Source organism: Hoplias malabaricus, chromosome 11, assembly GCF_029633855.1.
Source record: "Hoplias malabaricus isolate fHopMal1 chromosome 11, fHopMal1.hap1, whole genome shotgun sequence".
Taxonomy (NCBI): domain Eukaryota; kingdom Metazoa; phylum Chordata; class Actinopteri; order Characiformes; family Erythrinidae; genus Hoplias; species Hoplias malabaricus.
Window position 1 is genome coordinate 32,547,053 of NC_089810.1, and position 25,713 is coordinate 32,572,765.

General features: G+C 42.9%; 1 protein-coding gene across 1 annotated transcript; it reads left to right on the forward strand.

Annotated features, from left to right (window-relative positions):
- Nucleotides 1-4,707: 4,707 nt before the first annotated feature.
- Nucleotides 4,708-16,728, forward strand: bmp16 (bone morphogenetic protein 16). The gene is made up of 3 exons (XM_066684914.1): nucleotides 4,708-5,388; nucleotides 13,805-14,136; nucleotides 14,547-16,728. The coding sequence occupies exons 2-3, from the start codon at nucleotides 13,812-13,814 to the stop codon at nucleotides 15,491-15,493; spliced, it is 1,272 nt and encodes a 423-aa protein (XP_066541011.1). The 5' UTR covers nucleotides 4,708-5,388; nucleotides 13,805-13,811; the 3' UTR covers nucleotides 15,494-16,728.
- The last annotated feature ends 8,985 nt before the right edge of the window (nucleotides 16,729-25,713 follow it).

Consider the following 25,713-nt stretch of genomic DNA (forward strand, 5'->3'; position numbering starts at 1 on the left):
TGCATACCAGCCCTGGACGGTGTTTGCCCGCCTGGTGACCTTGTCTTCAACGTTTTCACTGATGATATCATTGGAATGCATTCTACAAGTGGGAAGGAGAGGCAGGGTGACAGGACAATGCTGTGTGTGTGTGTCTGTTTGTATGAGTTTGTGTGATGAGTTTTATCATGTAACCCAGAGTAGGAGAAGCTGCCAAGCACGTGCTGGCAATGGTGCCATTAGTGGGGCACAAGGAAACCGGTCGCCTCACATTGTCTCAGAGAAGAGGTCAGTGAGGAGAATGGGCACAGGTCACCATCTCTCTCTCTCTCTCTCTCTCTCTCTCTCTCTCTCTCTCTCTCTCAATAACAGCGACCTAAGGAGAAAGGAATCTTATCTCTACAGAAATGCACTTTGGAATTCCTATCATAAAGCAAAGGCAGCCTGTGTTTGTCTTTATGGTAGAGCGTGTAAGTGAGAGATTGATGCTATAAAGAGACACTGGGCCTCAAACACTTGGGAGCTCTCTATACCATTTTCCGCATGTTCCTGACTACTACGTTAGCCCCAGTTCTTAGAGATCTTAAACATGCTGCCTACTATTTCAGTGCATTTGCACATTAATTTGGTGAACTGGTGCCCACCAACACACACACTGTGAAATAAGACCACCCAATCTGTTTTCTGTGGGCTGCCTGAGTCAGAAAACATAGATTAATATGAGCTGTTCTGATTCTGCTCCACTTCTGACGTCAAGTGCAGGGACAATAGAATTAACCCCGCCTCCTCGTGTCAGGCTGTCCAATCACAGTGCTGGACACAAAGATGAGGTTAAAGATGTGAGCACAAAGATGAGGTTAAACACAACAAAACAGACACAACAAGTGCTGGAAATTAAGAGCACTGAGTAAAAACAGAGAAGAAACTGCTGTATGCTCGGGTTGAAGTGAACAACGAGTGGCGCATTATCATTTAAAAGAACAAGCATTGAAAGCACAGCGTAGCAAGACACAGGAATGATCCAAAATGCTAACAGAGCAGTACACACTTCAGTTCATGTGCTGATAGATGCTCAATCTATTCAGAAGATGGAGATGTTACTATTCAGTCTTAGACATTACTCAGGTAGAACAGATCCTACTTAAGGACCGTATTGGAGAGATGGTTTTACTTTTTCTTGAGAATGGATGTAGGCTTCGCTACCCCTCTCTGCACCTGTGCAAACAGAACACTTTGCCACTCTGAGATAAGATCCATCTCTTTGCCTCTGGCTACAGGCCAAGGCCTTATTGCAGTAAAACCATAACATCACCTTTTATCACCTTAGGAGGAGTGTGTGCTTCTACTCTGAGCCCTGTCTGATCTCAGATCAGGGGTTAAATTATGCACATAATGCTTCACAAGAGAAATCATGTTATATTTATTTGATATATCTAGATATATTTATCTTGAGATTGATGAAAAACAATTACTAGAAGATTCATGTTGTTACTAATTATTATTATTATAAGTTGTGTAGTGAAATGATCTTATTACACTGGACCATTGTGCCTATTTAAGACATATGATCAACCAGTGAATAATATCTATTATGTGTGATACAAAAATAAAAATTGAGACCTTGTGTAAAATGCAGTAAAAAATAAATAAAAAAATAAATAAAAATGTAGAAAGTGACATTTGCAACACACTCCAAAAAAACTGGGAAAGAGGCATGTTTCCCACTGGTTTACATCACCTTCCCTTTTAATGACACGTTTTTAATCATTTGGGAACTAAGGATACAAAGTGTTGCAGTTTTATAAATTGAAATTTTACAGTTCTCTGTTTGATTGTAGTATCAACTGTAGTATCACAACATTATTATCGTTTCTTATGAAGTGCCATCTGAGGGCTCAAAGGTCATGTAGCAGTGGTGTCCAGCCTTGTCCTTCACAGACAAAGGCTCTTTTAGGTTTCCTGAGTTTTTTCACAAGACAACAATTCTTTCGCAAAGTTTGGCACAAAATAGTGAGCCAGGAAAAGCCAGTGGCTGCTCTTTATAGCATTTTAGAAATGTCCTAACTTTTCCATAAATGTCTTTTTTTTTTTTCTTACCTGATACATTTACTAGAAGCATGTAAATTAAGGACATAAATGTGAATAAGGTGGTCTCAAAATGAGAAGTATTAGATCTACTGACGAGATTTAGGTTGTCATTTTTGGTGCTGTGTTGGAGGCGAGTTTCCACACCTCCAACTGAGAGAGTCGACACTAGCAGCTAAGGACAGCACAAAAGACTAGTGCTAGAAACAGGAAGCAATCCACCCCTTTATTTTCCTGCACTGCAGATTCACATGCCGTAAACAAGCCTACATTAACGTTAACACCTAGGGGGCATTTCACAAAGCAAGATCTCTCAGGAAACCTGGATAGCTTGAGCCCAAACTAAGACCTGAGTCGTTTTAATGTCCCCAACTTCAGTGCGGCTCAGAATATGTGGCTAACAAAAAACAGGGATTCTTGTTGAGCCAGAGGCTCAAGCTAAGCTAAGTCTGCTGTAAACGCTGAGGTTGTTCGTTAGCTTATGGTCACAATGTCACTGAACACTGAAAGTGTTACCTAGAAGGGAACAGAACAAGCCTCCTGTTGCTGTATTCTCCTACCCCTGTACAGTGTCTCTGCTCACAGTGGGAGGACATGGTCTACCTGGTTTTCATGGCTGAGTCCTAACTTTTCCGTATGTTTTAAGGACATTTTGAAGTCTGGTGTTGGATACTTCTGTCGTTTGATGCTTCATTGTTCTAGTGCATTGTCTCATGTGACATTTTCATTGAAATACTTTGAATATTGCATTGAATAATACGAAATATGAAGATCTGGGCTCGTAAAATGTTCAGAAACAGCCATGGGCTAGTGCAGTGATTCTCAAAGTCGGGGGATTAGAGCTAATGCAGGGGGCACACAATAAGGTAAATGAGGCATATTTGAGCACTGCTAGCATTGTGGGTCATAGTGTGGGGGCTTGAAAATATTCTTATCTACAAAAGTGGGGCAGTGAAGAAAAAGTTTGTGGTCCACTTGGCTTGTGCATGGCACACCTTACAGCTACACCATGCTTTAGTTCTATTGTTGGTGAAAGGAGGGAATTTAAGTTTCTGTGTATTAAAGGGGGTAGAGTCTGTTTGTGTGTGTGTGTGTGTGTGTGTGTGTGTGTGTGTGTGTGTGTGTGTGTGTGTGTGTGTGTGTGTGTGTGTGTGTGTGTTGGTGGAGGGGAGGGGTGGCTGAGTGATTCAACGGATGCAATCCAATCAGTCTTCTGAGGTTAGAGACGTTTTCTCATTGCCCCGCTAGACGCATACCAATTTTGTTCACCCTACAGGAAGGACAACTGCACCTCTCTCTCTCTTTCTCTCTCTCGCTTTCTCTCTCTCCCTCTCTCTCTCTCTATACTTTTTGTGTCTCTTTTCTTTCACCCCTTCACCCTCTCTGCACAGCCAGCCCCCCTCTGTCCCCCCTTTTGATTGATGGTTCATCCCAAAGACAAGGGAATCAATCTCCCTTCCTCGTTATCCCCCGTCCATCATTACTCAGTCCAGAACAAACACTCAGAGGGACAGACGTCCGGCACATTCGGTCCACTGTAAAAAATGAGGTCGGGGCCCAGAGAACACATCCTACATATTGATAACATAACGAATCCTTCTGGTTTCTACTTATTTGTAGACATATGTACTTAGGTGGGGATTCAGAGCTCAGTCTGCTCCCTTGGGTGGAAAAATGTATCCACTACATGAGGATTTCTTAACCTGGGGAACATAACCCTGTTGGCGGGGTCCCAAATGTCATACATATAGGTTACAGATGTAAACCATTGTGCAGAAGTCCAGGAGCAGTGTCAGTGTTTGATGCCTGAAGCGTATGATTATTCTCCAGTACAGACCAAAGAAATAATCATCGTTCCTCACTAAACTCACTATTTACACACATTTCTACAGCAGAAACAGACTAATCACGGTGAAACTAAACTGTGTGCAGCCCTGCTGCCATACGTACGTTATACTGAATTAACACAGAAGGATTTGTGTGTATCACTCTGTATTGGTTGCATTTTACTCTCTGATATAGATTATGGGGCTCATACGGACTGATCTATCATAGATATTTCTCCTCATATTTTCCTTCATATTAACTGCTGTGTCATCATTATTTAGACTGGACATTTGTTATATTTGTATTATTACTATTTTATTTTAAATATTTATTTTTTTGTTATGTGTGAGATGCTTTTCGTTTAAAGTTTTAGCACCAAATAAAGGGATCAAACTGTAAAAGAGGTTAAGGTCCCCTGCCTTCTGTCATTCTACTATTAGAGTATCTCATACTGACAGATTAGTGCTGTCTCTTGTCTTGTTTCTACTTGCTATCTTTCTTGTTATTTCCTATCTCCAACTATAGCAAAAAGTATCACTCAGAGTAGCACGCAGTCTGACCTGCTGTGTGTCCAACTGAGCCTGACCTTATCTGTGTGTGAGTGTGTGTGAGTGTGTGTGTGTGTGTGTGTGTGTGTGTGTGTGTTTTCAAGGGTGAAGGGGAGGGAAAGGGGGCTCTCTCAGTGACATCACTATCAGGGAGGATCCGAATGGACAGGAAAGTCAATTAGAGTTTAACTGAGTTTACCAGCTGGACAGTATGTGTGTGTGTGTGTGTGTGTAAAAGCGAGAGAGAGAGAGAGAGAGAGAGGAAAAAGGGGAGGAGAGTGAAAGAGAGAAGAAGAGACAGAACGAGAGAGGAAAGGAACACAGGCAGTTCCAGAAGCCAGGGATAAACCCAGACGAGGGACTTTTCTTTTTTTCAAAACTTCCACTTCTCTTTTTCTACTCTTTTTATCCAAGGCTCACTCAAGCTGCTTCATCGGTCGAGTGGCAGCTGTGGCAGCAGAAGTCAGCAGCAGCAGTGGCTCAGCAGAAGAGGAGTTGAGAGAGAGAGAGAGAGAGAGAGAGAGAGAGAGAGAGAGAGAGAGAGAGAGAGAGAGAGAGAGAGAGAGAGAGAGAGAGAGAGAAGAGTAGAGGTCCAGGGGCCAGAGGGAAGCCGGTGGATATTTTTTAAGTGAGCGCTTATCTGAAGCTGACAGCAGGATGAGCGCGTGAGCGCAGAGGGTCACTCGTCCCTCCCTTCCTCACACTCTTGTTCTCTTGCTCCGCTGCTACATCCCTTCACTCCATCTCTCACTCCCTCGCTCGGCCCTGCAGCATGGAGTCCAACCTGTCGCTACCCAGCAACCAACACGGTAGAGAGACATAGAGGGAGACTGAGAGAGAGAGAGAAAGGGGAAACCGGCTTCTTAGGAGAGCGCAAGAGGCGAGGGTCCGTAACGCTGGAGCTCAAAGACAAACCATGGACTCTGCACACTTCTCACCACACCTGGACGTGAGTAAACACACACACACACACACACACACACACACACACACACACACACACACATATATATATATATATATATATATATATATATATGGGGCGGCACGGTGGCGCAGCAGGTAGTGTCGCAGTCACACAGCTCCAGGGGCCTGGAGGTTGGGGGTTCGATTCCCGCTCCGGGTGACTGTCTGTGAGGAGTTGGTGTGTTCTCCCCGTGTCAGCGTGGGTTTCCTCCGGGTGCTCCGGTTTCCTCCCACAGTCCAAAAAACACACGTTGCAGGTGGATTGGCGACTCGAAAGTGTCCGTAGGTATGAGTGTGTGAGTGAATGTGTGTGTGTCTGTGTTGCCCTGTGAAGGACTGGCGTCCCCTCCAGGGTGTATTCCCGCCTTGCGCCCAATGATTCCAGGTAGGCTCTGGACCCCCCGCGACCCTAAAATTGGATAAGCGGTACAGATAATGGATGGATGGATGGATATATATATATATATATATATATATATATATATATACAACCAAAACATTAAAATGACCTCCTTGTTTCTTCACTCACTGTCCCTTTCTCTCAGCTCCACTGACCACACAGGAGCACTCTGTACTTCAACCATTTAAAACTGTAGTCCATCTGTTGCCCTGCATACTTTGTTGCCCCCTTCCACACTGTTCTACTATGGTCAGGACAACCACAGAGCAGGTTCGGCACTTTTGGCAGTGTGTTAGTGTGTGTTGTTGTTTCACGAGTGGATCGGTGTCACAGCTGGACTGACAATAGTCCATCAACCAAAAATATCCAGCCAACCGCCTGCTGTGTCACTGATGAAGGACTAGAGGACGACCAACACACACTGTGCAGCAACAGATAACCTACTGTCGGTGACTTCACATCTACAAGGTGGACCAATGAGGTAGGACAGTGGGAGGACACAGGGTTTAAAAAATCCAGCAGCACTGCTGTGTCTGATCCACTCGCACCAGCACAACACACACTAACACACCACCACCACATCAGTGTCAGTGCAGCGCTGAGAATGATCCACCACCACATCACACCTGCTCTGTGGGGGTCCTGACCATTGAAGATGCAAAGCAACCGAAGGCCTACAATATGTCATTGTAGAGATGTAATGGGCACCTGAATTGTCAGTGGAGCTGAGAGAGAGTGGACAGTGAGTGTAGAAGCATCTTTTCTTTATTAGAAGCTATTCATTGCTTGTGCACATGGACTAAAAGTGTATACGGTAATCTAATCTACTCGTTGAACTGGTCCCAAACCATTATGTAAAAGACAGAGATATGATTATCGCTATCTAGCCTTTACCACTGTCATTTCATTCTGAGAACTGTAATAAAACATCAACACCAACAAACATTAATCCATATGTCTGTGATAAGAGCTTGAGCCTTGTTAATTTCTCAGATGCTCATAATGCAGTTTAACATACATTTATTTTTTTTATTTACCAGGAATAAAACTGTACACTCCATACACATATATGCATTTCCAAACACTGCTGTTCCATATGTCCAAACGTGTGTAGACCCACATTCTAAGGAAGGAATTAATCTGCTTTGAGGTGCACGCATCTTGGACATATCTAGCAACGTCGGTGAAGCTGAAGTTGAACATGCTCAATGCCAAACGTCAGCTAGATGTGTAAAACCCCTCTTTATACTGAGCTTTGGAGCAGTGGAGGAAGTAGAGAAGTTAGAAGAACACTGGCTTCCAGTCAAATATTGTATTCAGAATTTTTCTTACCTCTTAGCAATTTCGCTCCTTCATATCTGTCTGAGCTTCTTCTTCTCTATAAACTCTTCAGCACTTTCAGGTCACGCACTGAGGGGCTACTCACCATTCCTCCTTCCAACCATCAAAGCTTTGGAAGGAGAGGTTTTCTAGATTTGCACCTAAACTCTGGAATTCTGTTCTCCATTCAAATCTAATTTTAAATCATATCTTTCCATACTTATATATAATCTGCCTAAAGCCTATGTCTAGTTCTGAGTTCTAGTAAGTGTATGCATCATGGTGTTCTTGTTATCTGTCTTCCTACTGTGTATTACAAATAGTGACCTCAGTAAGGTTGTGCCATCAAATCCTCACAGCAATGTCACAGCTACATCTAGTGGATATTAGAGCTGAAAATTCCTGCATGAGCAGCAAAAAAAACATAATCTTACATTCTGCCCAGTGGATATGCATGACTTGGTGTTTACGCAGCATCACGTTTCATCTGGTGTCACTGATGTTTCCTCCACATTCCTCTGAGCTCTTTGTGTAAGAGTGAGAAGCTCACACGTTCCAACCAAACCAGAGCCCCATTGGAGGGTACGCGAAAGCTGGATCATCGAATCTGGCCGGCCAATGCTGCAGGACACTGACCTTTCCACAAGGGTTTTCTTGCGAGTCTTCCTTTTCCCAGCACATGTCTCTTAATGGTCATGATTTTCTCACTGTCTGACTGGCGAGGGGTGAGCAGCACAGGGCAGACAAAATTAACTGGACACTTGTTTGATTTCCAGGGATGACAAATCATTGGGGAAAAATGTTGTTTAGATAGTGGAGAGAATATTTAATATATACCTTGTAGTGGACAGAGAAGATATTGTTAAAAATCTTACACACGAGTAGACTGGAAACCAAGATTCGCAAGTGTGCATAGACAGCTCTATAGAAAAGCATAAAAATGAAATGGGACACTCGGGAGCAGCTGCACATGAGCTGAAGTTCACCATGCTCTATGCCAAGGGTTGTCTAATGGCCTCCAGGAATTGGGAAATGCATTCCCTTGAGGACCTGACCAGTCCGAATGGCATTTGTGCTCCAGAACAGATCATCCAGCATCAGTACCTGGTTGGATGCCATCAAGTCTTCACAGCAGTGTTCCTACATCTAGCCTAAAGCCTTCCCAGAAGTGTTGTTAGTACAGGACAGCAAGATAAATGTCAGACAGAGATTAACCCCACAAAAGGAAGTCACACTTGAACTGCAATTTCACATTGGAATTCCAAGACTAGGCTTAGTCCATGTCCAGGAAAACGGTCAGTAGACTAATCAGAAGTGTGTTGGTGCATCCGACTCTCAGAGCTTCACTATCTCTTTGTGAAAATGTTGTGCTTCTGTGAGGCAATGTCTTGTCTGGTCTACTCCACTCCTTTGGGACGTCTTTAGTCTACTCTGAGACAAACCTTGGCAAGCATCGCTGGGTGTGTGTCTGTGTTTCTGTCTGTTGGCCTGTTTTGTGTGTGTGTGTGTGTGTGTGTGTGTATAAGAGGGAGAAATACCATTGTGGGAACCAAACCCTGTTCACACACTCATATTTTAAAGACTCATCTAGTTAGGGTTAAGCTCCACAAATGAATGCAAGTCTGTGTAATGTCCCCAAAATTCACATATACAAGATTCTGTGTGTGTATGTGTGTGCCTTTGTTTGGAATAACGAGTGTTTGAATCCAGGAATCCCATCAACCTATGACTTTATCTGGCTCTAGGAGCCTTTTACACTTTGCATTAATGTGATTAATGTGTAATCCAAACGTGATCAGCTCTTGATCAAAAGCACCATTGCTGTTCATCCCTGAAGTGCTAGATGTAGCTCAAGCACCCTTAAGAACACCGTTTCACTGCTAGATCAAATGCTGGGAGGCTTCATACCCTTTCAGCTGCCTCTTGGCATTGAGCATGGTGTGTTCCAGAGCATTTAATTTTTTTGGCAGCGGTTTTCAAGAAGAAACCACAAAAGTCCTATCGCCCAAAGCACCTGAGGGGACATTGAGAAAGTGGCCCAAACCACTCTGACCACACTGAACGGAATCTGCTTTTGATATCTGCATGCCTTCATATAAGGGATCACATTGGTTTACACAGCTCCCAGATATATGTAGATACAACTGCCTCACTAAGTCCAAAACCCTTGTACTCATAGCAGGGTACTGTAGTGTAACCATGACAACCTCTGTAGTTGCTCTGTCCTTGTTTATTTTGTATTGACTTCTCGATTGTGGTGGTAATGGCATAGTGGACAACACTGATGCTCTCCATATAGAAGACTGGTCGGCAATTCCTGAATTTAGCAAGTGCACCTGGTCATAAGAGTCCTTGGGCAACACTCCTAATATTTCAGTGGCCCACGACTGTTGATTTACATAACAATGGTTTCATATTAACGTTAGGTGTAAAGAGGCTTTACAGCTCAGTTCAGCAGCTTTCTTCCTGCAGGAGGTCTGCAGGCCTGTATCATTAGCCTTAAACCAGCCCAGCTGGAAAAAATTACAGTAGGGTGCTAATACCCTCCAATAAAACCAGCATGCAGGTTATCTGCTGTATTATTCTCAGGATTTCATTTCCTTAACACAGGAGACACTGAGCCACCGGTCTCCATCTGTCTGCACCTCCATCTGTGCAGTTGTCATACAGCGCGCACAACCTTAAACAGGATTTTGTTTTACGAGAAACATGAACACCCTCACACAGTTTTAACCTACAAACACACTGACCTATTCTTAGAAGACTATCGAAATGGTCATTACTTCATATGAACATGCAATTATTTTATAAATAGATGGAGCATAAAAATCCTCAGGTTTAGGGTTAAGTTTAGGCTAATTCTTAAATTTAGTTTTGTTGTTTATACTTATATATTACTAGGGCATAGAAGGACATGTGTACCTATAGGTATAAACACACACAAACACACACAAACACAAAATATGTAACTGGGGTATTCAGCCTTCCCAATTGATTCCCACGTCCTGACATTGGCTGGATACAAACTTTTGTGTGTGTGTGTGTGTGTGTGTGTGTGTGTGTGTGTGCGTATGGCTAACTTGAGCCTGTGTTGTTTTAAGAGAGAAAGTGAGAGAATGAGAGAGGGCAAGTGAGTGAGGGAGCAGGAGTATAGGGAAGGAAAGAAAGAAGGGAAGAACAACAGGAAGAGAGTGGAGGGATGGAGGGTTACAGAGCGTAACATGAAGACGGTGGCAGAGATAAATCAGCACAGTCCCCAGTTGGCCCCAAGCCTGTGTATCACACACACACACACACACACACAGTGTTATTGTGGTCAAAAATGTGTAGACACCTGCTTGACCGCTGCTTCTTCTGAACTCAAGGATATATATAGTTTGTCTCCCTTGTATAGCTGGTAGATTATATAGTTTAATACTTTTACTGACTTGGTGACTTTCACTAAACACAGTATATACAGGGGTATACCTGCACTATATTTAGGGGTGGACACCCAGACAGGGTTAAAGAATAATCCTGGACTACAAAGTATATTGAATTGTGATTTTCCATTGAAACTAAGCTTAATCCCTCTCTAGGGAAACCACCCGATAGTGTATTAACCAGGACTCTGTATGCAATTTGTATTATTGAAGTTGGCCTTGTATATATTCTTTGATTGTGCAAGGCCCTAGTTACAGGTGCTACGCTATGATTGGATATTCAAGGTTTAGGGAAGGGGTTTAGAGAAAGCTGTGCTATGGCTACTTTGAATGTTTAAGTGGGTCATCTTCTTTTGGACATTCTGAGGACCCCCCCTTGAGAATCCCCTTGGGATAACTGAGACTCCACATCCACAATTGGAGCAGTGAGAGGACCAACAATCCCAGCACCCTGGTGTTGTTTGGATTGTTTGTCTTGCTCAAGGGCATGTCAGCTGTGAATGTTGAATAGTTCCTTCACTAACTCCATCCCATTTTTCCCAGGGAATGGAACTAGTGACATTGCAGTCTCAAGCTTACTTCTCTGTACTTTAGACCATGGCTGTTCTTCAAGAAAGAACACAGAAAAACTTCTTCGAAGCACATAGTGACAGTAATGTGGAATATGAATTACTCATTCCTTCATTATCTGTAAACTCTTATCCAGTTCAGGGTCGCGGTGGGTCCAGAGCCTACCTGGAACCATTGGGCGCAAGGGGCGAATACACCCTGGAGGGGACACCGGTCCTTCACAGGGCGACACACAAACATTCACTCACACTACGGACATGTTGAGTCTCCAATCCACCTACCAACGTCACAGACAGTCACCTGGAGGAAACCCACGCAGACAAAGGGAGAACACACCACACTCCTCACAGTCACCCGGAGCGGGACTCGAACCCACAACCTCCAGGACCCTGGAGCTGTGTGACTGCGACATCTACCTACTAGGAGTATAGTCTTGACTATAAAAAGTGCTTACATGTTCCATTTGAAAAACTTTTATTGTGTGTGTGTGTGCCCTTTTGAACAATGATATATCCATTTCAGTCAGAGCAGAATGGTAACAGGAAGCTAAGGGATAAGGTGCAAGACAGGGGAAGAGAGAGCAAGAGAAAACAGCAGATCCTTCATGCTCCACAGTTCTAGTTCTAAGAGCATGAGGTCACATGACTGTCTCGATGGCACGAGCCTAGCTCCCCAGTGTCTGCTGGGGTCATCTCGCCGTCTGTTCCAGGGTCAGCCTAGAATCTAATAAACACTTTTTTCCACACCCTCCAGCCCCCCTTCCCTCTTATCACTGATTACGTGTCTCCCCTCAGGGGAAGTGGCTACGTGGGGCGAACCCAATCACACTGTGACATCCTGACACTCACCAAACATAAACACACATGGTGGAGGAGAAGTGAAAGCAGCCACAGCTGGCTGCTAAATTAAGCTTGGGGCACCTTGGGTTTCAATTAAGTGAAGAAGGTAAAGATGTGCTCCTCCAGGGGTCAAGTCTGCGGAAGCCTCTCAGTAAAATCCTACACAATGGGATTGGTAGAGGTCACTTATTCTGTTCTGCTGGTGGCGTGGTGTATTGTCTGGACCTGACTGAGGGAAATGTCATATGTTAGGCAAGCGGAATCCAAAAATTGGGGAGGGATGAGGTTTATGTATGTGTCTGATTTTCAGACAGATCCTTGAACAACATCATTCCCAACTAACAACAGTATCCTGATATTGGCATTGTCTGTAGTTCGTTCTACAATAAGACCTGGAAAGCCTATGGAATGTCTATGTTCAAGACCAATATTTATGATTAGACCTGCCAGAAGGTTACATTAATCCCCATGTACTCAAGAGAACAAATACATTTATAATTCTATGAATTTTAATACATTTTGTATTTGGGAAATACTTATTTTTTATTTGCATTTGGCCCCCAAAAGGTAAAATATTTTAATAACCTCATTCTGAAGAATCTCCGCAATTACCCTCAAGTACAGAACCCAGATTACAGACACAATTGGGCAATCTCTTACGGCACTGGCAAGTGATGTGTGGGAGGATCAAATATCATGAGCTGGGCTTGACTTGGGTTATGCCATGTGTTTTACAATATTTCAGAACCACTGCTTTATGAGTCAAAGAAGTTAAAGGGAACAGATCCATCCGTTAATATGACAATACCCCCAGATCACTTCAGTCTGTAGAATTGGCCTGCATACACATTACAATCTCCCAGCTTGACCACAAACTAGTCCTGTGGCCTCCTCACTATTCTGATCTTACCTAACCATGCTGTGGTTAGCTGTACAGTTTATTGGAATAAGTTGCATTGTACCTTGCCTTCTCCCAGTTGTGACGTTGTGAAAGTTTTATGGACGTGAATGTGGATTCCATATGTTAATGCCAAGGCAAATACTGCTTGAGTTTAAGAAGAGAAACAGAAAAGCGCCACTCCTTCACATCAGAAGTGCAATAAAGTGTTCAGGTTTATGCAGAAAAAGAGAGCTAGATGGAAGATAACAACCTCTGCTTTCTTCAATCTCTGCTTAATAGAGCGAATGAGGTGTCAAACACACCTTTGTGTTTCATCAATCAACGCCTACCTGCTCCTTTGCAACAGATTCAAAAGATAAGATCTCCACGGGAGATAAAACGGGTCATCTTAAACACCATCTGAGTCTGAGATAACTCCACATTGCCCAACAGCAGAAGAGGGAACAAGACAACAGCAATGCTGTATAGTCAAACCAGGTCTATGCACATTGTAGAACTAAACTTGAAGGATTTTTCCAAATACTGACATAATGTAATGAAGGGAGAAGTTTTAAATTGTTCACCAGAATGAAGGTCTGGACAACACGAGTCAGTATGCTAATGATCGACGCTACAAGTTATTCTCATTTGTCATTTAAATCAAAGAGGGGGACTGGCGCTTAATGAATTGGTCTAACAGGACATAGGCGAAGACCTAAATCAAACAGCACAGCCATATCCTGTGCTGAGCAAACCCCTTTTCCCTTTGCTGCTGTTTCTGCAGTTACTGTCACTTACATGAGTCCAATAAATTAGCAACAAAAACATTGCACAATGGCTTTTTATAGAAAGTAAGTAGTTAGACAAACATAGCTGTAAATCCGTTGATCTAGTGTAAGACCGAGATCAGGAGTGGGAAAAGGTTGAACCTTTAGAACGGTAATTACTTTCATGTGTTCTTGTCCTAGGTCCACCATGTTCCCTGCTAGCCTTCTGGTTCTGATGACCCTACTGCTACCTCAAGCTTTATCGGGTCGTCAGGGGGAGTCCAGCCATTCAGATGGAAACCTGGTCACCTCTCTAGAGCCCAGTTTGACCCAGACCATCCAGAACCTCCTGCTGACTCGACTTGGCCTACAGTCTCATCCCAACCCCCGTCCTGGAGCACTTGTACCCCAGTATATCTTGGACCTTTACAGGTTCCACACAGAACAATACCATCTAATAGAAGACCCAGACTTCAGCTACCCTATAAAGCACGTGCAAGGGGCCAATACCGTTCGCAGTTTCCACCATGCAGGTAAGACCAGTTAGGATTTGGCCACACAGAGGTCTGATTGTTTCGACTGCCTTAGCAACTGAGCTCACCAATAACAGAGCAGAGCAATGTGTGGACGTCCATAAAATGTCATTTGCTGCCAAAATGCCCAATGTGAAATCTGTGAAGTCAATGCACCAACTGTTTGCTGTTGCAGTCTTGGCTTTCGTCTAGAGATCTTGGAGCAGATTTGAAAAGTGCTCCCAGAAAATGATGTGTAATTATGATTTAGTTACAGTATGATGCCATTACCCAGGGCAACCAGACAGACGCTCACTGGAAAGGAACATTTAATCTAACATAGTATCAAGACCACAAACTTAGCAAGTAACTCAAATGAAATCCTATGCTTTTCCCTCCTTTCTCTCTTCTTTCTCCTCTTCTCATTACAGTGTCTTCAGACCTCCCTGACAAAGGAGCGAAGAGTGGAAGGATACATATGGCCTTCAACCTGTCCTCTATTCCAACCTACGAAAATGTGGTTTCGGCAGAGCTACGTTTCTTTCATGACGGAACAGATCGTGGCTCCAAACCTCACACCATAAGCCTTTATCTCACCGGTGCAACCGACACAAATCCAAAGTTACTCCATTCAAGACAGCTGACTCGAAACCCCAGGTCATCCAGGAAGTCTTGGGAGGTCTTCCCTCTTGAGGGAGAACTGTTTAAAAAATTGTCTGATTTGTTAGGGAGTGTGTCCTTTATCCTGGAAATGACCCCAGATAACAACAGCTATTCGGCAGAGGATGTAGACACAGAGGGACATCTAAGAGTGCGTAGGTCTGCAAGCCAGGATGAGCACAGCTGGATGCGACAGAGACCACTACTGGTTACATACAGCCATGATGGGCGCAGTGAACCACTGGTACCCTTCGGAAAGAGGACCGCCAGGGCCAGGAGGGGAGGGAGCAGGGTTAGAAATGGCAGAGGTCAGATATCAGACGCAGGTTGGAATGTCGGGTGGACAGAGCGACGGGTGAAGCGGAACGGCGGTGGACGATCAGCAAAGCTCAAGCGCTTGTCCCGTGCTCGGTGCCGTCGCCACCCGCTCTATGTGGACTTCAAAGACGTTGGGTGGAACAAGTGGATCGTGGCTCCAACAGGCTACGATGCCTTCTTCTGCCTGGGTGAATGCCGATTCCCACTGGCTGACCACATGAACTCGTCCAGCCATGCCATGGTGCAGACGCTGCTGAACTCCGTCAACGGAGCAGTGCCACGGGCTTGTTGTGTGCCCACAGCCCTCAGCCCAATCGCATTGCTCTATCTTGACCAGGATGAACATGTAGTGCTGAAAAACTACCAAGACATGGTAGTGGAGGGCTGTGGCTGTCGATAATGATGGGAAGCGAGAGGATTGAAAGAAGTGTTCTGGAAGGACACCCAGTAAGAAACATCAAGATCCTCAAGCTCCTAGCAGAACCTCTGAGAACTCCTGCACGCCTCTGGATCCCAGCTTTTATGCCTGTATGTCTGAAGCTGTGTATGTCTGTATGTTGTGTCTCTTGTAAAGGTTGTCCACTACCAATGCCCCTACAATCCTGTGTTCTGCGCTCTCGCAGCTCTTTGTCTTACGTGCAACAGTTGTGTCAATGTTGTTGTATGTGTCCTGTCGCTGTGTCGCACTTTTTCCTTGCACTACTGCCAGGTCATTTCAGAAGGGGATAAGCAGAGATGTGGAGTTTCAATTGTTAAAGGACAAGAGATGCTTTGAAGAGGTGCTTTGATGGACTTCGGCTTGATATGAAGTAACATTGCATGGATAAATCTGGAGATCAATTTACTATATCTGACACAAGCTATACTCCAAAGGATGTGCATTTACAGAAGACGGACTGCTCACTAGCACTTCCCACCAGAAAATATTTTAAAAATCCTGACACAAGTTTTGAGAAACTATTATGCTATTGTTTGAATGTATAATTGCTATTATTTATGGTGACATTTTATTTTAATTTACGTTGCAGTCAAAAGTTCACAGTTGCTAAACAATTAAAGCATCTATGGTCTTAAGGTAAAACTAATTTAAAAGGACATATATATAAATATATGTATATCTATTTAAATAGCAAACAAGTATGATGTATTTAATCTTGACAAATATTGCAGATATGCATATCGCAAAGTCTCACAAATACAGCGAAGGTAGCTCAGAACTGGTCGCATTTATCTGTGTATTAAATACAATCACGAGCCATTGAGTCATAGTAGCTTCCCAGTGTCAAAGTGTGAAACAACTAAAGTTAGGTCAACACGTAGTATCACATCTCCGATCTGAAGAGTAAAGTAGATCAGAAACACTGATGGTGCAGGCCATCAGGTCACTGATGTTTTGTTCTGACAATTGTTCTGATGTTATTTCTCAATTATAATTTACCAGTGTGATGCCTTCAGCCGCTGCATTTAAGCAACAGTCTGTGGAATGTCTGATGTCTGAAGATTTGAAATGTCTTAAAATAAACCAAGAAACTGATCATGCACCCTACCCATTATCTTTGATAAGTATGACTGCTGTTGTCTTCATTCACCTATAAAGATATACAGTACCAAAGCAATTCAGCTTTCAAAAATATATACTGCAACTCAATACATAGGATATTGTTTAATATGTACCAACAAGATCTCATTAAAATAGTGAACATGTGTTTAAATGTAGCAATTTGTAAAATTTCTAACTTATCACTAGTTATCATTTGTTGCTCAATCACTAAGATTGCTCCTGTCCAGTGGTGGTGCTGTTTCACTAAATCCACACAGTCTGCTATGAAAACAAGGAAGTATCACAGAAACAGACATGTAAACTGTTGTGGAAGAACATTACGCAGGAGAAAATCCTGCGGCTTCTAACCTTTTGGAGCATAAATCTAAGCATAGTGTAATGTTTAGGGTTAAAAGTAGGTTTTGGATTATGGATAGTGTTAGGGGCAGGATTAGAGCTGTAATTATGTTTAGGGGAATAATTAAAGCTATGGTTAAGTTTAGAGTTAAAATCAGGGTTAGGTTTAACTGTAGAATTAAAGACAAAGGGCATGATTAGGGTTACTGCATGGTTTATTTTTAGGGTTAAGTTAAGAGCTGGATTCTACACATTTGGTAGGTATGTATATTTATACCTAAGATGGGTCAGCTGTACACCCTTTACCTTTGTCAATGTGATTTCTGTGTAGTGTGTGTTATTTCTGTCCTTCACACTGAAGGTATTTCTGCAGCGGAAGACTTTTTATTGGAAGAGTTTACTATTGTACAGTACAGTGCTTTTAGCTAATAACAAGACTAATGTGAAATGTTCTACCACAGACTCTAGGTTGAAATCACACTTGCATCTCAGAGCCTTGAGACTCAACTCTGATGGTGAAGACCCCATCGAGGACCAGGTATTATTCCAGTAAAGGACAATGTTCAGCACAGTGGTGACATTTATCCTGGTGGTCTTAAAGGAGACATTCTTAAAGGAGATCAAAAATCAAAAAACACTTTTTTTATATATATATATAAAATTCTGAGGATGTTTCCTCGCTATTTGCGGCTCTTCCAGTTGTTTGCATATTAAAAACCAGTCTAATGTATTTACAAACCCTGGTGTCTGCAAATGAGTAAAAAGCTTTCTGCCTGTCTGCGCATGGCAGAGAAAAGGCATCTGGGGTTTTTAGACAACGACGAGAATTCCAAACTTTGAAAAGCACGAATCGAGTTAAGGACATTGCTCTATTCCTGCTTAACAGGTGGGAAATATTGACTTATTTATGTTGTTGAAGATTGCTTCAGATTACGCCAAAGTGCTACAAAACTAAACAACTCAAGTTACAAATGAGTTTCTGTCATAATTCAAACAGTGGATAAGAACTTACAAGTTAAACTTCAGCCACGTAGTCATTTTTTCCCCTCAAGCTACTGTTACACTTAAAGGACGCTGAGATTCTGAATGTAACCAGAGAGAACAGTGTTTCTCCACAATCATCCCCTTTAAGTCCTTTAAGCCCTTTACGTCCATGTACTCTCTAATCTGTTGGACACCCTTGCTTAGTTGGTCCAATTTGGAGATGAATGCCTACCATTTCAATATAAACATAATAAAATGAATGGGTTTTCAATGGGTTTTGGAACCAGTAAAATGCAACAAGAGTAGATGTAAACAGACGTAAACCTATATATTTAGGTGAGTTTGGGTAAATAACACACCCCAAAAACAGTGTGCAGGTCACATGCTTTAAGGATGATCTTTGTTGACCTCTGACCTCACTCCCTATCTGTCTGTTGTGTAGGTTGAGGGGTACTGTGTCAGTGCATAGTGATATTGCTCACTGCAATATTTCACCCGGTGTGTGGGGTGGGTTGCTGTGTGTGGTGGATATTAGAGATATTGACCCAGTTCAATGTATAGAGCACCATCTCACAACTGTAAATCTATCAACACGACCTCTGTTCAAACCACAGATGCAGATAAAGACCTGAGTCCATTTCAACCTCAAGAGTCCATTTCAACCTCACTGCTAAAACCAACAGGTAGTGTATCTCCCCCTTGCTGCAGTAACAACTTCTACTTATGACTTTAGACTAGGTGTTGAAACATTTGCTGTGAAGAGCTGATGGCATTACGTCACAGGGGCATAATGAGCATGTTGCATAATTAGTTCTGGATCACACTGACTCATACCCAGGTATTGGATTGTATTCCATGACAACAGAAAACACACCTCCACTGCTAAGCTGCTCCAAGCTGGGGCCTTATGCTGCGCTCCATTTGAACTCGGATGTTGGAATTTCCAAATTTCAAGTAGGAAATTTCAAATAGAACACTCCCCACAAGTCGGATTTCCTATTTGGAAAGTCTGACAGCCTCTCCAACCCTGAGTACAGTAATTAAAATGGCTTCCAGCATATCAACAGTGAGTAAAACAATAGTTTCATACAGTTTGTTAGTGCTTCTATCTATTTGTGTGTCATTAAATCAGTCCTACACACAATACTGTCCAACTGCTGGATGTGGACATGCTTCTTAGTGTCTGGATGCTTGAAATATTGCATAATGTGCTGTATATTAACTGGCAACATTAACATAAGAAGTTAACACTGACAACCTAAGCCCTTGGGTTTGAAATTAAATTGAGGTCCTAGGGCATAGTATTTCCGAAAGTTTAACTGGAACCCACTGAACCTATAATTTTATTTTTTAAAAGCTTTTAAGTGTCTGTGTCCAAGCCGGTGTCAATTATCAGGGGTTTCAACAAAGGTTTGGATGTAGAATGTACGACACTGGTATCAGTATCAACCACAGATTTCAGTGTTAGTATTAGAGCAGAAAAAGTGATGCCAGATCATGCCATCTCTAGCCAAAATAAATGATTTTTGTTATTATTTTAGACCCTCGTCTGCAATGAGAGCTGTGGAAAACCCATTTTAGAAGATGTCCATTGGGCCCCTTAATGATTGACAGGTTAAGGAACAGCGTGGACACTGTTTAACCCCAACACTCCTCTCATACATCCTCCTCTATGGGGAATAACAAACACTTCCTTCTGGCTTTCAACACAACAGCAGCTCTCAGCTCTCTGATGAGTGCCATCCCTCTATTACCGGACTGTTCTTAGCCATTCTGGACTGTAAATAGCATCCAAACTGGCCCAAGGTCCTTCAAACTTCTATGAACAAGTAAGTAGCTTCTGGAGCTCAACCGATGATGTAAGCATTTGAATCTGAATATTTGAATTTTATGTTTTAATTATTTTGTATGCCATTTGATAAACTTGATATTTTGAGGTGGTGAAATATTCGGATTTGAAAAATTCACATAAAAAATAAATCAGATTTGAAAAATTCAGATTTTAAAGATACAGGCTCATAAATTCAAGTCTGAAAAGTTCAGATCCCAGAAATATGAATCTGGGCCAGAGGTCAACCACCGGTGTTCTCAGGAAAAATAATATCCACAGACAGATCGGACGCAGCATTAACCAATCACAGCACACTATTCTCAAAGCCACCAATCACAGAGCAGTCACACACCATCCCAATTCCTGCCCTAAGCCCTAAGTACTTCCTTGAAGAGAGCACTTAATAACAGTGTAACTGTGAGCAAAAGGGGCATCTCTTTGTGCCCTTCACTACGGCTCTAATACAGTTCACAATGTTTAGCAGAGCTCTGTTCAGTGTTTCAGTGTTTTACAGGATACTCAGACAGAAATATGTTAAAACACTCGCGCTTTCTTTATAGCAATAGTGACGTTGGAACAGAGCAACCACCCCGCTGGTGCGTCATCCTTGGTTCCCATCAAAGCCGGTGTTCACGGACAAGTTTAAAGAATCCTGAGTGAACTCAGTTTAAGAACCAGAGTCCATTTGGTCTAAAATTTCTAAGAGTGTCTTAAGGTGTTGACCAGTGGAAGCTGAGACCCCTGTCCACCACTGACACATCAGCAATGCTCACTTGGGTCTACGACACGGAGTTCTGTAAAGCTGCTTTGTGACGTCTCCAGGTGTAAACAGAGCTCTAAAAATAACAAGTGATTTGAATTGAACTACACAGCATTCTGTCCCCTCATCAGAGACATGCCTAGTGAAGCCTCTTCGAAAGCACACTACGACCATGGGCATGGAAAACTGCCAGGGACACATTCTGACATCTGAACAGGGGTGGCCATATTTTTCCTTATGGATGTAAACGGTAAAGCGAGCAAGAGTAAGACTCTAGACTGTGTAGATTTGCAGAACACACAAACCTAAAACTCTAACTCTCTCTCTCTGTCTCTCTCTCTCTCTTTCTCTCTCTCTCTCTCTCTCTCTCTCTCTCTCTCTCTCTCTCTCTCTCTCTCTCTCCGGTTACTCCTTCCTCCAGCTGCCTGGGATGAAAAATGATGTTTTCACAGGTGTCTCTCACGATGCGGATGCTGTCTCCGCTTGGCTGGAAATCGCATTCGTCCCATCTCCTCCCTCTTACCTCTCTCTTTTTCTGTCTTCTGTCTTTCACCCTCCTTCCTTCACTTTCTCTCTTCTATTCTCTCTCTATATAAATATATATTTTATCCATAGCTCTCTTTTTTCCTCTGTTTTTTCTTACTCTGTCTGCTTCTCTTTACACTTATTGTTTACTATGTATTTCTGAAATTACAGACTGTAGGCTGTTCCGTTGCCCTGCATACTTTTTTAGCCCCCTTTCCCTGTGCTCTTCAGTGGTCAGGACCCCCAAGGGGCTGGTATAATTTGTGTGCTGGATCATTTTCAGCACTGTTGTGACACTAATTGATGGTGATGTGTTATTTTGTGGTGATCTGGTGCGAGTGGATCAGACACAGCAGTGCTGCTAGAGTTTTTAAACACTGTGTCCACTTACTGTCCACTCTGTTAAACATATCTACCTTGTTGGTCCATCTTGTAGATCTAAAGTCAGAGACAACAGGTCATCTGTTGCTGTAGAGTTTGTGTTGGTCGTTCTTCAGTCCTTCTTTAGTGGACAGTGGACGCCACCCACAGGACGATAGTGGCTGAATATTGTTGGTTAGTGGGATATTCTTAGTCCAGCAATACCCCTGATGATTTGCAAACACATTTGGTGACGTTGAGATCTGGGCTCTGGGGTGACCGGTCCATTGCTTTGAGGACAACGGCAGCTTTTTTTTTTGACTACCATATCTTCTTAAGTGTTCTTGCATCTTTTCCTTTTCTCATCAACAGCTTCTAGCCAACTCCACATCCTTTCAGATCACAGTGTTGCTATTGCAGAGATGTTCTCTGCTGAAATCTGCCTAATAGTCTGGCTATTGTAGGACTGTTAGGCTGCATGTAAACAGAGCCAGTTACGCTCAGCTGGGCTTATTCACCTGTTTACACAGAGACACAAAGAGAAGGAACGAACGAGAGACAGAAAGCAGCAACAGGGAGAAATGGAGAGAGGAGCAACAGCTGTCCAGCCGTTTATTCCACCAACATCGCTCCTTCTCCAGATGTTCTGAAGCGCGCAGAGGAACGGGAGGCAGGAAAGTGGGGGGAGGGAGGTTTAAAAAAAAAAAAAAGCACTGTTGCCAAGATGGAATCATCATAGAATATATTTTATGGCTTTCACATTCAATGTGCTATGTGGACAGGGACTGTGTCGTGATAGAAACATTGCCCAATACCATCGTCTCCGTAAACAAAAACAAAACACGGCGAACTCATTACAGTTTCTCGCAAGTCTTCTCTCCGCGGTTTACTCCTATGTTTACAGCCTGTTATTTTTAACATTAATGGAATAATTCAGTCGGACACACTACAAGAAATACACTAAGATGAATTAAGGTTCCTCAGTGGTACACGCCATTCTAGGAAACTCAGTTTTGTGCAGGTCACCTAGTTGCCTTTAATTCGGTGGATATTTTAGAGTCATGTTTTTCCTCACACTCTTTGTCAGATTAGCTAGAACCCTGTTGAGACTCTGTGTGAAATGCTAAATCTATGTTGAGCTGCTAGTGAGCAACAACGACAGGAACTATCTTCTGTGTGAAGAGCTTAGTTACTATAAAGCGTTAATAAATGCAAAATCATATTATTTGAGTTGCATACATATATACAGACACAGACTTGATGTTGTATTATATATGTAATATACGTGATTAAATGATGATACGCCGGTGCAACAGGAAGTGTCACTGTCACACAGTTCCAGGGTCCCAGGGTTGTGGGTCACCCCACCTCAGGTGATTGTCTATGAAGGGCTTGGTGTGTCCTCCCGACTCCAGTTTCCTCCCACAGTCCAAAAACACACATTGGTAGGTTGACTGGCCTTGCTAAAATGTCCACAAGTGTGAGTGAATATGTGAGTGTGTGGTGCCCTGTGATGAACTGGCACTATGTCCAGGGTGTGTTCCTGCCTTGAGCCTGGTGATTCTAGGTAGACTCCAGACACACCGCGAGCCTGAACCTTATAAGCAGTTACCTATAATGAATGAATGAACGTTAATAAACTAATATTTATCGCTCAGATGCTGGATTTTTCTCTCCAAGACCCTAAAAGCACCAGGGAGGTGAATGTGCACCACACCCAATGTTATGAAGATAAATTTGCCCCCTTCAAGCTCCAAGTTTAGACACTCTTTATTTTCTGTACTGGAGAACTCCTCTCCATCTTTCTCCATCTCCTGGCGCCTCTCCCTGATGGAAAAGTTGAGGAGGAGAAGGAGGAGGAGGAAGAAAGAGACGCTCGGAGGAGGGAAGCAACTTGGGCCCAAGAGCCCTGGCTCCAGCAGCAGACAGCATAGAGAAATGTCTGTCGGCTGCAGTCAGAGCTGAGGTCCTGCGGCCTGCAGGGACTTCTGGGTCCAGTGTGATGCCTAGTCTCACATCCCTCTCATGATTCCAACCTGATTTTTCCGGTACTACATGGAGCATTTGCGTGACCCTAAACATATTCGTAAATCAACACATCAATAAGATAATATCAGTGAGGAGTTTTGAAGTTTAATAATGTCTTGAAAGGTAATGATAAATGCTAACAAAGCTAACTCAGGAATGGAAACCTTAAGGTGATGCAATTGTGTTCTTATGGAGTGATATGTTTTGTAGTTATTAATTAATTTCTTAGTTTCTGGTTTCCTGCTTCTGGAAGCCATTTGCTAATGTTTAAGCCAAAGGTGAGTTGTTGTTTTTTTATATCATATTTTTATTCTGCCTGAGAGTCCTTGGGAAATAAAATCAGGACTGGGATGTGAGATTGGGCACCACAACGGCAATATAGGAGGAAAAACATAATGTAGGGCCTCTACCACCCCAGACAATCTCAGTGAGATTTTTGGCAGTTCATTTTTATTTAGTTTGTCTTAGTCTTAGAGTAAAATTTTTACTAATTTTAGCCTCCTTTTAGTAATTAATTATTGTTAGATATATTATCATTTTAGTTGACAACAACAATACAAAAAACTTAATTTAGTCATGTACTTTTTAATGTTTTTACCACTTGTGAGGTATTTATTACACACTTTCAGAACAATAGCTTAAAAATGTGTTAAATTTAAAAATACATTAATATCCAGAATTATGTAAGGAGTATGTCCACTTTTTCAAATACTTATAGCATTTATTTAACTTTTAATATTTAAGTTCAATGTGACTGAGTCGACTCCTAAGAGTTCCAGCTCTGTGAATCAATTCATTCATTCATTCATTATCTGTAAGCGCTTATCCAATTCAGGGTCGCGGGGGTCCAGAGCCTACCTGGAATCATCGGGCGCAAGGCGGGAATACACCCTGGAGGGGGCGCCAGACCTTCACAGGGCAACACAGACACACACACATTCACTCACACCTACGGGCACTTTTGAGTCGCCAATCCACCTACCAACGTGTGTTTTTGGACTGTGGGAGGAAACCGGAGCACCCGGAGGAAACCCACGCGGACACGGGGAGAACACACCAACTCCTCACAGACAGTCACTCGGAGAAACCAGCTCAAATTGAGGGTTTACACACATTTAAATGTCTTGTACATTAGAAGTTGTTGTTTCTGTTCCTCAAAGCTTTGAGGAGCCATGCATCGAAAGGGTCTTTAGGGGGTTTTTATGACAACTTGATGTGCCAGGATTGATAAATATATTCCAACAGTCTTTCAGCAGTAACACATTTCATATGAGGTCTTTATTTATATTCCTTCCGAATCCTCTCTCAGAGGGTGGTCCTGGGATAGACACGGTGGATTCAAACTGCAGATAGGTGGACTTTTTTCACTCCTGAATATGCACTACCTCTGCATCTGGAGGAGTTGCTGCTATATTTCAATGTGAATACTATATTCCAGACTTCCCATTCCTAAACTGTGATAGGCAGTGGAAGGAGGGATGGAGGGAGGCTAAAGTAAATGGATATTGAAACTTTCCTATACAGTCTTAGGCTTCAGAGTACAATTTCCAGTCTATAACTGAGTTTTCAAAAATATCCGGACAGAAGAACAGGCAGGTCTTGCTCAATGAACAACTACCTGAGCAAAAATGAGAGTTCATCCATTGTGATGGATGGTCACCAAGGGTGACATTACAACCAAAGTGAATACCATGCCCCATTCACCACTATGCCGTTTAGAAAGGCTTTAGGATTTCTTTTTCTAAAGAAAAAAATGTCTTCTCATTGCATTCGCACATGCCCAGCCTTCTAGAAAACATGACCGCTAACAGGCAGATGAATAATTGCAGCCGATCGGTCCAGCACAGGACATGGTGCTCCTGAGAAAAATGAAAGCGCATTTCAGGCCTTCCAAAAGAACCAGGAGAAAGGAAAGAGGGAAAACGGAGAGGGAGTAGAGTAAAAGAATGGTAGAGAGAGAGAGAGATGGAAGCCTGGCAGAAAGATTAGATTAGCTCTTCTAAAACATCTGTGGAGTCGTCCGGCCCAAGCTACCGTTTCCCAGCAGATTCCCGCTCCATCCCACAATTCCTAAAACACCCTCGACCCGCCCCCACCTTTCGCTTACTGTCTGATCCCTTTTCCGCTCATCGTTCATATTTACCTTTCTATCTGCCTGTCCTTTCTAGGCCACTCACAACCTGCCCTTCCAGCCAGTCACAGTTCTTACATGGAATATAGCATGTCCGAAACTGT